Raw genomic sequence first — 15,787 nt, 5'->3', positions numbered from 1 at the left:
CGCGGGGATCCGCGCATCTTCATCACTTTAGGAATCAACTTCTTCCATTTCTCTACGTGCTGTGTGCATGTGCGTGTGCGTGTGTCCGCCTCTTTAAATTGAACCATGGCTCTCCTGCCCTCAGCGCTCCGCAGCCGGAGCAGCGTCGTCTTGACCCCGCAGAAGTTCAAGACTGCCTCCGCCGAAGTCCCCTCCCGAGACTCCGCTCCACCGACCTCTTCTTCTCCCTGTTGATGCACAGTTTCTTTTCCAACTCGGGACAGCGGAGCACCTCCACCTGAACCGGTGCACCCCGCCACCCCCCCCCCCTCCTCCCCGAGGGGAGATGGATTTAGAGGTGCAGGATGGGAACTGGTCGAGCCGGAATGAGAGCGCCTCCTCCGCCGGGGTGTCCACTGCGCTGGCCAGCGTGCTGATCTTCACCATCGTGGTGGACATCCTGGGCAACGTGCTCGTCATCCTGTCCGTGTACAGGAACAAAAAGCTCAGGAATGCAGGTAGGAGGTGAAGGGGGTGGGATGGAGATGTTTTTTTTGTTGTATCAAAATATGCCGAAGTGAAGGACAAGTAGACCGTGAATGCGGATCTGAAGACCTTTTTATTGTTACTATAGGGAAATAAGATAGTTTCCAGATAGTTTCTGCATTTGTTCTAGAAAACATGCACGCTGGAAGCAGCTCATTCCTCCAGTCAATAGATTATGTAACAGAAGTTCATCCCAGTGTTTGACAGTCGGGCCCCCCGGTCTCCCCGTGTGATGGAGTTTCTACACCCTGGTCTGTCGGGCTGTCACATCTCCTCATAAATAACAATAATCTCTCTCCCTTCCCTGCGACGCGCTTTTATCCTTGTACCCCGGCGCCCCCCCACCGTCCCGGATAAATCACATCCATCCTTTTATCGGGACCTGTAGTTTCTCACCGGTTGTCGAGGTGAGAGGCTGTTGTGCAGACATGCAGCTTCAATGTGGAATTTTGTATTTAAAAAAAAAAAAATCACACCTTCTATGTGTGAAGGTGAGGAAAAAAAAAAAACACTTATTTAGGTCATTTCTTTCCACAATTCACTGTGAAATCGCAGCTCTCGCCTTTTCTTCTCGAGCCACAATGTCCAGGATGACACTTCGCCTGGCTTTTTGGGAAGTCAACACAAATAGTGCTACTAGTTATGGGTTGCTGGAAGAAAAATAACGAGGTGGGTGCTGGAAATGCACAAGGGTGTTAAACTTCAAATCAGGCTCTTGCTCCGATGAAAGAAAACAAAAAAAACTTGGACTTTAATTACGTGATCAGGAATTACATATTTAATGCCGCCTTGGATGAAAGATGATCAGTCATACCCGACAGCTCTGCGCCGAAAGGTTAAGCAGAAGCGTTCTGCTTCTGGAAACAAGTAAACCCGATGATCATAACATGATGCTAATGAGCACATGTGAATCAGGCAGCGGCATTAGGTCAGAGAGTGTTTGAATTAATCAACTTTTAATTACAATTTCAAATACATTATATAATATGTTCAAAGTGTTCGTGTGTACACCTGCCAAAAGTAGTTTGGCGAGAAGCGCGGGGGCAATTAGATTATCGATTTTGCAAAAATCACACAGTCGGCCGGTCTGGGAGAAAAGCACGAGGGTAAATGGCCTGTTCAAAAGTCTCCTCTACGGTGACTGACTATGTCACTGTTCTCCGACGCTAATTGGACTGTCAGACAGCTACACGGCAGATCTCGCCAGTGTCCTGGCATCCCGCTTGATCGGCGCATGTGCAAGACCGGAGCTGAAATTCGGAAAAAAAAAAAAAAAATGCTTCGAGCCCCCCATCTCATGCTATTGATTTTATTTTTTTTTCCCCTAGCCTGTCCTTAAGTGTGTGAAATCGCTTCCACTGTTGGCTTATCAACAATCCTCCTCTGTGTTCTTAACAAGCTATTTATAGGTTTGGCTCACTGGTATGAATGTTTAATTGTGCACAGTTTCTGAGAGGAAAACACGAACGGAACTGAAGCAAAAAAAAAAAAAAAAAAAAAAGGACGAGGAAAGACGGTCGCGGGAGCTCCGTTTGTCATTAAAATGATTCGCAGTGATACATTTGATGGGGATGAAAATTTAAAAGTGGACGTCACACAATAACAAATTCCAATTCCTGCAATAGGTAACTGCAGATAAATATGCATTCACAGATCACTGCTGAATTTACTTTGAGTGGTCGATTTCTGTCTTTTTATCACACACACACACACATATATAAACAACAAACAATCTTCTTTGTCACCCTTGGTTGCATCTACCCAGTTCTGGTACCTCGTGTTCTCTGTGTGCAAGTCTGAAGGTGCTCTCACGTGCATAAATGTAATGACATCGTTCCTCTGAGCCTTCAAAAGGGACCACGTGGCACCGCAGGACTGCCAACCGAGTGTTAACACTAGCAAAATTCCAACCGGGGTTAATCGTACTATTAATATACTCATATAAAAGCACTCATGGGAGACAGAGGAGGATAACTCTAAGGAGGAAAGCATATTAAAAAACAACGGGTTGTGCAAAGTTGGAGACGAAGCCGTTTTAAACCGACTTGCTCTTGTTGTAAATAAAGCTTAAAAAACCAAAGGGTGAATCCACGCGGGCATCAAATTGAGTCAAACCAGACGCCAATTTAAAATGACAGCTCGGATCTGCGGGCGTCTGTCGTGTAGGACACTACATTAAGCGTGTCTCCTGTTTCAGACGAGGCAATAATGTACTGCATTCTTTTCCGATGCTGTAAGGACGTTAAACATGATCAGAGTAGAAGCTGCCCGACACCCTCCGACTCCACAGATAAGGCGAAATCGGTGTCCGGTCTTTTATTCGTGGCTCCATATTTCATTTTTCACCCTTATTAAATATCAGGAATTTTGCCCGACAAGTGTTGTCGGACCAGGTGCCGCTTGTGTTCCGATGGTCTGATTTTTCTCCGGGCCCGTGAACTTAATTTCCTCAGACACAGGGGGTCTGACTGGTGGATGGTCTGAGGGTGATGACAAGGTTTTTGGCCGGACTCGTAGCTGGTTGCATCACCTCCGGCAATGCCAGTCGGTTTAATGTAAAACATCTTTGAAAAAAAAAAAAGAGAGCTCTGGCTGCTTGAAAGTGAGTTCATGAAGAAGTCACAACTGATTCATCACTGCAAACGCCCTTGCCGAAAGGTTATTTATGATAAAATGATGGATTAGGCCAAATTTAATCTGCTTTGGGACCCAAATATAGTAATAAACATGCAACTCACATTTCATTGTTATCGAGCAATGCCAGCTTTCTTATTCGAATTCATTTGTCCTTTAAAGATTTATAAATATAGAATCAAAATAGTTGGAATGAGTATGGGATGCAGGTGTTGGATTTTACACGTGAACGTAAACCCTTAAAATTCACTCGTGCACCCTGCCAAGAAGTTAAAAAGAGAAATCTACTCAGCCAGGCAGTCTTTTGTTTTTTCCTCTTTCCCATTATGTACTTATTTCTACTTTACATTAGTTATATTAATGCGGTTTTAAACACAGTTAGAACCTTAATAAGCAGAAGGAAACTAAACAAATGAATGCGCAACCCCTGTTTTTTTATTTTTATTTTTTATCTCTAACACCGGTCCGTCGGCTGTTCGCTTGTATTCATGTGAATTGAAACAACGTATTATAAATGTACCGTTATTGTATTCAGCACCTGTTTCATTTGAGCAGATTTAAATAAGCTTCAGCCCGGCTCAGACCGGAGGAGTCTGGTGACTAATATATCACACAGAGTGGAATAGTCCTCGCTGAGGTAGATATGTGATATTTTTTTGTATAATTTATTATAATTGTGCAGAGAGGAAGCAATCGAGAATCATCCTAATCCTTTGTGGATTTTTTTTTTTTCCAAATATTAAACATAACTCGTTCAGACCCAGCATTATACATTTCACACAGAAAAAAAGGATACTGTTTCAGTACAAAAGTAGATGTATAAATGTATTGTAATTTGTAAATGTAATTTATCTGTACATATCAAATGTATGAATTATATTAGATTATATATTGTTTATATTGAAGAAAGAGGGACTTGTTTCAGATTTTGATTGACATTCACAGTGGCAAAATACCAAGCTGTCCCGGGGGAATAACATTACAAATAACATTAATAACATTAAGCCGAGATCCCCAAAGTACGGGATACGCTATCAATTACTTTTTAAATGATTTAACATTCTGCTGCTAAGACAGTTAATTGCATTCTGACATGAATTTCACGTGTAACACGATTTACCCTTGGAATCGCATGTCCAAATGAGAACATGGCCAGAAAGGGGACACTTTTAGATTCATGGCTATCGCGTGCGGCTCGCGGAATCTGATCTGGGACTCCGCCGATGATGCTGATGAAGCTGTACCTGCGAAGCATCCGAGCCCCACCGCCGCCACCCCTTCCCTGGAAATATTAAAGATGATTTGTATCTATGGTCTCCAAAAGGCTGCTTGGGGGTATTTTAGCATCAGCAGCTCTCACCTACAGCCACCTGGGTTACTTATACCCGAGAGAACACCACGGGCTTTATATATGGCCCGAGCTGGAAGAATGGTATGTCATATATACATGCCAAGGGTGGCTGAGCGTAGCTGTCACACTCCAAGAGTGTGAGAGAAAGCATGCAAACGTGATAACAGGCTTCAAAGAGAGAGATACACTGGAGACTTAAACAAAAGCACTGTTGGTAAGAGTTGATTTACTGCCAAATTGGAAAGAACCGTTTCAAACCAAAGAAGGCAGTAACAAAGTGAACTTCACTTGCTGTGTGCGGAAACACAACTTTAATCCTTGTTTTTGGCACATTCGACATCATTCGAATACGGAAAACCATCAGCCGGAATGTAGTCTACGTGTTTCTCTTTATTTGTTACTTTATCGTGCAGCCGGGGTCACGAGGATACTATCCCAGCCGTCAGGGAGAAAGAGGCGGGGTTCACCCCGGACCGCCTGCTGGCCAATCACAGAGACGACCATTCGCTCTCTCATTCACACGGCCGGGCGATTAAGAACCTCCAATAAACCGACTGCATGGAAACCGGAAAACCCGGAGGTGCAAACACAGGGAGCACATGAAGACCGCGCACGGAGAACCCCCTCGAGTCGAATCGGGGGCTCTCTTGCTGTGAGGCGGAGGTGCTAACCGCCGCACCACCAAACAAAATCTGTGGCATCATTCCCTCGTGAATCTCTATGACAGCGGGAGTGAGTGGAGAACGTACTTGCTTAAACTACCAAGTTATGACACGAGGCTTTTGATGCGGTAGAAGAAGACCCGTGGTTTCTGTTTATGATCCGTGTCGAGTCAGAGTGCCAGGTTGGTGGCAGGTCGGGCGTCGGGAACAAAGGTGGTAGAAACGGTAGACGAAAAATGCGCAAAAATGAAATCCTTAGAAACATTCGCCATCCCTTTCTCATTTCCTCGTTGGCTTTGCCCTCCGAATCGGATCCTCCATTCATTTTGTTGATACTTGTGACAACAACGGACTCGGAAAAGTTAAAGGTTGACGGTCAGCAATCCCTAGTGGCCCGTATCCAATCCGCTTTCAAATTAAGCTCCGTTTGACACACATTCTTAAATAACAGCTTCCAAAAGGTGCCGGCGGGCACGGCTCTTTTCTGATGTGTAAGTGTGAAACTATTTATTGTTGCGCTTTTTTGCGGAACAATAAAATGCCAATCGTGTGAGCGTCGTAACTTCGCATGTCGTGCAGGGCCGGCCGAGTTGGTTAATTAAACAGCAAGAGGCAATAGTTCACTCCGGGTTTTAATAATGGATGCCAACAAAACAAAGACAGTCATCTGGCCGCCTCACAGCAAACCTCTCAGCTGTGTTTTAGCACTTACCTCATCCTCTTGACGATGAGGGAGAGAGATGGTTCAGCCAGAGAGCGATAAGGCTTAGCTTTCTCTGCCGAGCCAGCGCGCATGATAACACTGAGCCGCATGATGTCAGCGAAGAATCAAACCTCTGCACAATGACAAATGCACACAGGGAGTTGCGCGAGCATCACAAATACAATCTGACAGATTTGCCCACCGAGCTGATTTGAGAATGAAGAACAAATGCTTTTACTTTTATCTTTGCAGGCCTGAGAGACGGCTTATGTTGTTTTACTGCCTATTCGTCGTCTGAATACCTGGATCTGGTCTGTGGAAAAATGAAAAGCTACGATGTATTTTATGAGAATTCGATGAATATGGATACCGTAAACGAACTATTTTAGCTGTTTTCTAGCGTATTCGGTTTGGGAGATTTATATCGTCCTCGTTTCATGACAACATAGCATAGATGGACTGTGAAGGCACAAGATTGATAGCCAACATGTGTTTGACGTCAACTCCCATCATATCTGTAGTCAAAGCTGTTGTTTCAGCTGTTGTCAGACTTAGAGAGACACTTGTGCCGTCACATTTAGGCTCCGCGAGGGAGTTTATGTTACAGCAAACCTGGCATTACCCGACGCACAACAGAAAATGAGTTTTAAATGAGTTATATCACAGAATAAAATAAATGATTATATTTCCACCGATGATGTAATGGTACTTGAAATCTCCGATAATGAGGACTACGCTCTCTCCTTTTTTTTTTTTTTTTTTTTTTACTGGAACAAAGTATGGTGTGTTTGTAATGTTCATTTTTGGCAAACTAATTTAAGCACTGTCAAACTTGTGTATTAAAGACAGAAATCTAAAAGACTGCCAACTAAAAGCTCAAGGTTGGACGGTTATTTAAGATACGTAATGTCTTATAGGGTTCGGTCTGGCAATTTGTACTTCACCGGGAAAATTGAATCAGGAGACAAATGCCGAACCTTACATCGTTTTCCCGATTTTCACGTTGGTACCAGTAAAAGACAAGGGTCGGGTGGCGAATGTAAAGAAACTCCTCTCCATCTGGAATTTTAATGCCAAACTACGTCGGGCCAATAAGGACACGGCTGGCGCACGGCTAACATAAACAATTCTAAATGAACTGGCTTGTAGCCCTGGTTTTAAAATAGTTGCATCAGTTGCTGAAATGTGAAGATAGAACTGCATGTGTGAGCAGGAGCAGCAGTCGCGCCCGTCATCTACTTTAGCCACCTCACAACACGGACGAACCACTATCATAGAACTTGTCTGTGTGAATAATTTTCCCGTGAAAATGTCACCTACAATGCTCATTCAATATTTTAGGCCCTGAAACAGAAAAGTGTGATAATGGGATTCGCCGAAAAGGATCAAATGATGCTATTTGTCCTAAAAGTTCTGAATGACTCGGGGCCAAGTTCTAAACCTGATTGCTTGAACAAATTTGTAAAAATACTACTACACCATGGCGGAGTGACATTAAGTGGATATTATAACTTGCTGACGGTTCCTGCAGCTCGTCCCGCAGTTGCGGACGTTATCTGTCCAGTTTAGAAGACGTCTCATTTGTTTTAGATGTATCTAATTACTGCTGTTGATAAAAGCCATTGTTTGGATTTCAAAACTCCAAAGCAGTTGGCGGTCTGATTTTTGAATCAGCATCCCTCCAGCTTTGCAGAATTGTGCTGTCAGACAGCTGGTCCTGTACGCCTCTATGCTGAAGATGCACTTCGGAGCTTTATTGTATGAAAGATGTTAAATCACGGTTATGGTGAGCTGTAACCATAGGGAGGCATATCATAAATTTCAGGACGTGGACACCATGTTTGGTTGCACACTAGCTGCGTCATACAAAAAGCTGGAGATTATTTAGCAATAAAAATGGGTTTTCCATCACATGGTTTACTCTCTGAATGAAACTATAAGATATTTTAATGGAGCTTGATGCGGCACTGATTTACCACTGCGATCGTTTCTGGGATCAAAATGAAAAAAAAAAAAAAACAAGTACAGTGGCGCCACATCCCCACAAAACTGTTATTACAATTCCGGTTTTACATTCTTTACTAGCCCTTTATGTCATTGCATATGAATCACTGAATTAGTGCCCTCGGTCATGACAATGTTCTTGTACAGTTGTATCTCTGACAGTGGCGCCTTTTGGTGTACGGCGGTAAGATGGTCAATCCCTGGCCAATGGGAAGATTCTCGAAACTTATGGGAAGCTCATGCCTCTTTGCCAAACACCCAAATTGATTGGATTGTGGCTCCGCTGTGTCCTTATCAGCTATCTTATCTGACATAACATTGAGCACAATTAGATTTATTTTTCAAGTCTCCCCCACCCTAGACAGCTGCATTGCATCAACATCAGACGTCACTTTCCATGTCTCGTGTCTTCTGAGAAGATCCAGTGTCCCACTACCATCGGCGTAGACCTCAGGAGGACAGGAAGTGGTTTGATGTAATTGAACACAAAAATCATCCATATTATGCTTTTTAACAGTGTGTACTTTAACTTAGTGTTCAGAAGATATTTTCCTTGGGGCAGATTCAGGCTTTAGAAAAAAAAAATATAATAACAGCCCAGTCTGAGAAATTTATTGCCGAGAACTCAAATGTTGCTCTCACAATTAATCTATCTTTTCATTGCATAAAATAGATTTGCATGCACCCGCATGTTGGGAAAATAACTGAATTCTGATTGTTGTGTTTCTTAATCAGACAGAGAGCGTCTTGTTTAGTTTATGCACATGCTCCCATCCCATCTATCAAGCAGATAGCATCAATAGCCCCTTCAGATTAACATTTGATAGTGGTGGCTATCGATACATGTTATTTCTCGTGCTATTTCATTAATTCGCAAAGCATCAGATGCTCCGTTGTTTCGTGTTGACCTTGCATGGTCATTGCAACATGACTTAATGTGATCATAACTGTAACAGTGAGCAAACTGTTCTTGTGCCGAGATGTTCTCCTTATTATAAGAGGACAATGGTTTTAGGGGTCAACTATGATTCACAGGGTTCATCAGGCGGAAGAAGAACCGCAGATAATTCATAGATACAACACCATTTATTGTGGTATTTTTATGACTAGAATTGAAGTATGCCATTAAATGCATACATAACATAAACTAATAACAATAAATAAGACCTATACAATCAGCATTGTACTTGTTGTAATCATTCGTCAAAGTGTTGCCACGCTATTGATGTTTCATAATACCAGGATTTGCATTTGGATGCTGTATTTTAAGTCTTTTAAGTCTAAATGCATTTACTTTAGACCACTACTTTAATATAGATATATGATCCTCAATCATTTTGAACAAATGTGGACTTTTTGCATAAACTCAGCAATAATCATTCATCAGGTTTGATATAAATAAATAAAAAAAGATCAATTTAAGAGTGAAATGGAGGTTACGCAATTAACTAGCAGAGAGTCGGCATCGCTCGACTGCTGGTATGATCACATTTGGAGAAAAGGGTGCAAAAAGGCAGAAACCAGGATTTGCTCACAAAGTTTGCACACGGCTGTGGCGACAGAAAATGTCCTAGAATGCTTACAAATAACAAATATGACTTTGTTCCTTAACTTTGGTGCAGTACGTCGGCGTCGGAATAGAACATTAAGTGAACCATCGAACCGAACTGACAGAGCAACATAAGACACGAGACAAGGACAAAAGAAAATAATTTCATCATTGTGTTTTCTGTTCCCCTCTTCGATGCTGCTTCCCCATCACGTCCGTCACAGTGTCTATCAGACATTTATCGGCCGATATCAGCCATATTACATTTCTCGTCTTCCAGAAAACCAGCGACTACAAGACTAAGAATAAAAATGAGAATAAACGGACGTAATAAATGTCCGTTATACATGCTTTATCAAATATCTAATTTGCATCCAATCCTAGCAGTGTGTTTTGGGCCTCAGCAATGGATGAAAAGTTCGACTTCCGAGTCCTATCTAAAACCATTTAAACACAATACCATTTTAAAGCTGCCTCATTCACACTGCGAGCGTATGTTTCTTTAAACACGGTTGTTTGAATATGATTGGATAACAGCAGACCAGCAGGTCAGAGCGTGTCCAGCTGAACCATTTTCTCTTGTGCATGAATGCGTAAAATAATGAATAAATACAAGTAAACCTAATAATTTCATGGGACGGCAGAACCAACACAGCGCAAAACTAGTACACAGCAATCACTCAGCCATGGCTAATGCAGAATTAGAATTATCAAAAGAGAGAACCCAGGGAAAGATTTGGGTTATCAGTTCAGACAGACCCCAGAGCATTAAAACCAGAGATAAATGTCAAAGCAGTTACAGAAAGCACAAACCAGGGTTGTCTTTTTGTTTTTTGAAAAGTCCAAAGATGGATGATCAGTGGTTCTGTTGCATCCAAAAACCAACACAACAACGGGGCTACGTTTGTTTTTGTATTTTGGAGGAGGCCCGGTGGTCAACCAAAGGGGTTTGCCGTTAACACGCCCAGCGGTTGTTGTGATGTACGGCCGTCTAATGTGGTCCAGAGGTATAATCGCCGGGGCACGGTCGTCAGCCTGGTGGGGTGGAGTGTGGGCTCGCAGTACATGGAAAAAAAATGTTTCTTTGGAAATCAAGATGGAGGGCATTTTTCTATTGACTTGAGGATAGGAAAAGAATTTTCCACTTAATACACTGTAATGTATGAAAACTGGTACAACACAGTAGTCACACTTGATCTGAGCAATGAATGCCGCATCAGTGTACGGCCTGGAGCTCAATGAAGGTTAAAGAAGAAAACGTTAGCTAGGGGCTCCTGCATTAGGAAATAAGAGACACTCTGTTCTGCCTTTCTTAATAACCTGTTAGGCTAGAAAAGTAGCTCGAACTAAGTCCCGAAAAGGTATCCACCCATTTCTCGCTGAAGGTATCGTAGCTGTTACATCGGTTGTTTCACTAGCAGGCATCCATGGATCTCATCATCTTCACATCTGCTGTGTGCTTGTTATGACAGAGAAAATCAGGAGCAGAGCAGAGGTCTTTCGGTTGTTTTGTACAGCAGATGGAGACCTGACTCATGCAAAGGTACTACTGTTAGTGTGCATGACGAATAAGCTCGATCACAACAGCTCCTAAAGCATAAGTCCTATATATAGTTGGAACAGCTGTTCCTAAGGGAGGAATGAGCTGTGTGATTGAGCATAAAAAAGAAACTGTCAGAAAATCACAAACAATTTCTTTCTCTTGAGTTTTGACAAATGAGAGGGAGAAAGAAGTAAAGAATCCAATAGATTCCAGAATTATCCACTCTTTAGAAACTGCATGTGAGAGAAATAAGAAAAAAAAACTGTGGAATTCTTGAAGACGTTCTAAAAGTAAACAATAAACTAAAATGATAAAATATGAATCATAATTATTTATAAATAATCAAAAAAGACATTTCAGTTGGCCATATTTAACTCTCTTGATTTGTTTGTGTGAGGGTGAGCTATTGTATAGCAACTGGGTTTACAGGCTTATAACCCCAATGTATTTAAAGAGAGTCAAATTTAACCCTAATATTTACAGAGGCATCTTTGAGATGATCCATCTGAGAAGGCTTTTCCACAGAGTTGCAACTGCCAGACTCAAGCACAATGTTTTGACCAAAAGCCAAACTGGATTCATGCCAATTCACGATGCAAGCGATCATATTCCAGTCGCCAACACTAAAATGTATAGATTTAACAACTTCAAAAATGCCTTTAAATGATAAAACTACTGACGTTCACAGCGCTCCGCTCTGTAGCTTTAACTTTACCCCTTTCCTCTTTAAGTATAATTTAAACAGTCCACTGTCACAATACACAGTCCAACGCCTTCTCTTTGCAGGGAGACTAAAATTTTTTATTGAGATTTCAGGCAATTTTTTATTCTATCTGCCTCGTGTGGACCTCAAAACAAGCTCAAAACATAAAAAGTACAATTCCAGAAAAGTTTCTTTTTATCTTAGGATTTTCTGCTACAGTTTTTTTTAGATGGTTCGGAAGATTTTGAGAACCGTATGCACCATCCGTCAAAGATTTAAGCTAAATTTAAGGGGATATTTTGATGTCCAATATTAAATCTAGTTAGTGCAGAAGAATAACAGACAAACAGAAGTACCCTGTGAAATTTGGTTAAAATTTTATTGCACAAATTGTATATGTATGGCAGTGAGGTGTCGGGTCCACTTTGAAAAAAAGGCATCTCTCAGTGTGCTTAACCCTGATTGGAGGATTCACTAAGATTCTGTGACACATTTGGAGGAAACAATTTATGTTTGCCAGAATGAGGCCAATACCCACTAATACTGAATATACAAAAAAAAAAAAGAGGAGCTGGAAGGGCAAAGAACAAAAAATAAAATAGCATTACCTGCTGGCTGGCATTAGAAGTTCCCTGACTCACTCACCTCTTAAAGAAAAAAATAAACAGTGCTTTCTAAATATACAGAACACTTGTGCAGGTTATTTTAACATGATGACTGATCAACATCCAAAAAGAGCCTGCACATAGTACAGAGTGATGACACACCACTATTCGAAAATAGGAGGACAGACAAACCTGTCTCCCTGGAGAATAAAGGTTGTGCAGTTATTGCAATGAACCTGAAACGCAACATGACTTCCTCTCTAAATCTGATTTTTTTGTTATATTAACAGGCAAAGAACCAAATTTGAAATCATTTTCACCATTTACGAATGGCTTTTTTTTTAATGAATGAATGAATAGAAACTGTCCATACCTAGTTTAATGCATTAACTGCGGGCGATGTGTTGAGAATCAGGTCAATATGTAGTCCTGGGCTAACCTTTCACACTGGCAGCACAAATAAGGAGACGCCCCCTGTCAGATGTGTTCACACTGACTGAAAAGATTTTTGGTTTGAGGGAGGGCTTTTGATGCAGGGGGCAAAGTTCACGCTAGCAGAAACTAAATGACATTTCACCGTAAAAACACTGTCTCGTCATTTCTTCGGTTCTCAAATCTCAACAGCTGCCCGACTGTGTCTTTAGAGACAAGCCACCTGATTCCTTGAAATGTTTCATAATTATTGCATTGAGTCGGACTGAGAAGAGAGATTGTTGCATTGAGGGACCTGTGGCAATAACGCATTTGCCTGGATCCACATCGGTGCAGTCAAGAATACATGGTAAAAGCCTTATCAAAACATAACAAGCCCCAGAGGGCGCCATGAAGCTGCTCTTTTATGCAAGGAAGTCACAGTTGTATTTCAAGTGACCCAGTTTATCTTAAGAAATGTAACTTGCAGCACAAACTAAAAAAAAAAAAAAAAAAAAAAAAAGTGCTGTTTGCTTTCGCTGCCAACCAGTTTGGGTCATGTTCTGTCTGTTATCTGTGATTTCTCCAGGCAACATCTTTGTGGTGAGTTTGTCAGTGGCCGACCTGGTTGTGGCACTGTATCCCTACCCTTTGGTCCTGACAGCCATCTTCCACAAAGACTGGACCATGGGTGACCTGCACTGCCAGGCCAGTGGCTTCATCATGGGCCTCAGTGTTATTGGATCCATCTTCAACATCACTGCCATCGCCATTAACCGTTACTGTTATATCTGCCACAGCCTCCAATATGACCGTCTGTACAGTATAAGGAATACCTGCTGCTACCTTGGCCTCACCTGGGTGCTCACCGCCATCGCAACCGTGCCCAACTTCTTTGTGGGATCTCTGCAGTACGATCCTCGCATCTACTCTTGCACTTTCGCCCAGACCGTCAGCTCGTATTACACCATCTCTGTGGTGATCATTCATTTTATGATCCCACTGCTGGTGGTGTCTTACTGCTACATGAGGATATGGGTACGCGTGATTCAAGTGAAACATCGGGTTAAACCGGAACAAAGGACCAAGCTAAAATCCAGTGACGTCAGGAATTTCCTGACTATGTTTATGGTGTTTGTGTTGTTTGCTGTGTGCTGGGCACCGTTGAACTTCATAGGTTTGGCAGTAGCTATAAACCCGGTGAAAGTCGGGCCCAATATACCTGAGTGGCTCTTTGTCACGAGTTACTTCATGGCATATTTCAACAGTTGCCTCAATGCCATCATATATGGACTTCTGAACCAAAATTTCCGTAAAGAATACAAGACGATCCTGCTGTCTCTATGTGTTCCCCGTTTGCTCCTCATGGAAACCTCTCGCTGTGCCACGGAGGGCCTGAAGAGTAAGCCTTCAGCAGCTGTAACAAACAATAATGTAGCGGAGATCAATGTATAACTTACTATTTTGCCAAGGAATCGATATTTAAATTTCACTGGAGCCTCACGTGGATGGTTTGCCATATTTCACCCAGTGCCTTTCGAGATGATATGTATCATTTCCCTGTTCCCTAATCTCTGCCGCAAATCATAGTCCTCTCCGCCTGCCACAGACTGTCCCCCCCATGGTGTGTCACCGCAATTTGATTTTCAATAGACCAACCGACCGGTTAAAGAAGCAGACGCAAAGAAAAAAAAATCAGATGGCTCGCTACTATTGTACTGCAAATGTTTTGCTCATGGAGAATCGTCCCACTGTGAGAAGTAACGGTTCTACCATCTCAATACATTTAGTGTCGCCTATTTTTTGGGTTTTCGATCCACATTCCATTAAGACCAAATCAGGTGGAAATTTGTCTCTCTGCATATCTCGTAGTGACTGATTGTTCATCCATCAATATCAGCGAATACATCTGTTTACAAATCCTAATGTATTTGGCATTCATAAAAGGCCGCATTAAAAATGGAAACACCAAATGGCTGGTTGTTTTCCTTCGCTGCAGTCCTTGATCTAATTTTAGCTTCCCGCTGAATCCTGTTCTCTCAAAGCTCCATTCCCACAGGTATTACACTTAAGTAGCTGGGAATATTAAAATCCAAGTAGCAGACATAGCACCGATAATAGTGACCTTTGCCTACCATTCTATGCATCCCACATATGTATGACATCACTAAGCCCTGTTTGTTTTGCCCTTTGACTTGTCCTGTGAGCAATAATCCCCCTTCAGAAAACACCACAGGCGCTTGCCGATTTTGATGAATTCGAAAAAGCTAATTCAAATATGCGACCAAACCTTTTCTCGTGATGTGAAAAAAATGCACCGTATTGCATCCGTGTATTTCATTTATCTTGTGGCGGTGTAAGCGTTCCACAACGCAACGGTCAAAAAACCGTCCTTTAACCAATTAAACTCTGGCGCATAGAAGGTGTCGTCTCTCAGAGTTAAAAAAAAAAAAAAATCAGAGAAACTACGTAACAAATCGGGATATAACAGAGAACAAACAAAGATGTGCTTTCCTGTTTATTAACAGCCTCAAGGGCACGATCTGCATCGCAGTCCAGAGATGTAATTTTGTGATAGTGCCAGTGTGCCTGAGCACATGTCACCCGAGCCTCGATGGGCTGTGACAGCCTCAAAGCAAATCTTCCACCCACAAACTACGGTTTACCCTTTTGGATCCCCAGAGATGTTCTGGCCATGGAATTACGAGCGTCAGTGAAATATGAAAATGAGGAAAACTGAAAAAAAAAAAAAAAAAAAAAAAATGACACATCAACAAAATGACTGAATGATATTTTACCGCCAGGTCTGTTTTAGGGTTTTTCGTCTGTGGCAAAAAATCCTGCAGAAAGGAAGGTTTCGTCTTGATGGATTTTGGATCAGTCGTAGCAGACCCCAGCTGTCTTTTTTACACAGCCAGGGGCTGTCAAGTTTTGCAGGAGCGAAATGGCACAAACCTGTGCAGGCTTCTGCTCGCAATCATACATCTGTCTCTTATGTTGAAAAGCGGCATCCCACATGCCAGTGAAAAGGCAGCCACAGATGAGTGGCTAAAGCGACTCGAGGGAAGATGACAGTGTTGCCTCTGTCACACCAAAG

At 42.2% G+C, this 15,787-nt stretch overlaps 1 protein-coding gene across 1 annotated transcript; it reads left to right on the top strand.

The window, feature by feature from the left end:
• The first annotated feature begins 275 nt into the window (after positions 1–275).
• On the top strand, positions 276–14,284 carry mtnr1c (melatonin receptor 1C). The gene is made up of 2 exons (XM_086178749.1): positions 276–497; positions 13,280–14,284. Exons 1-2 carry the CDS (start codon positions 326–328, stop codon positions 14,143–14,145), a joined length of 1,038 nt encoding a protein of 345 aa, XP_086034875.1. The 5' UTR covers positions 276–325; the 3' UTR covers positions 14,146–14,284.
• Positions 14,285–15,787: the final 1,503 nt, after the last annotated feature.

This window comes from Fistularia commersonii, chromosome 31 (genome assembly GCF_037954325.1).
Source record: "Fistularia commersonii isolate RoL2024-O1a breed Wild chromosome 31, RoL_Fcom_v1.0, whole genome shotgun sequence".
Taxonomy (NCBI): Eukaryota; Metazoa; Chordata; class Actinopteri; order Syngnathiformes; family Fistulariidae; genus Fistularia; species Fistularia commersonii.
Note: the sequence above shows the minus strand (reverse complement) of the source record. Positions and strands in the feature narration are given on the sequence as shown.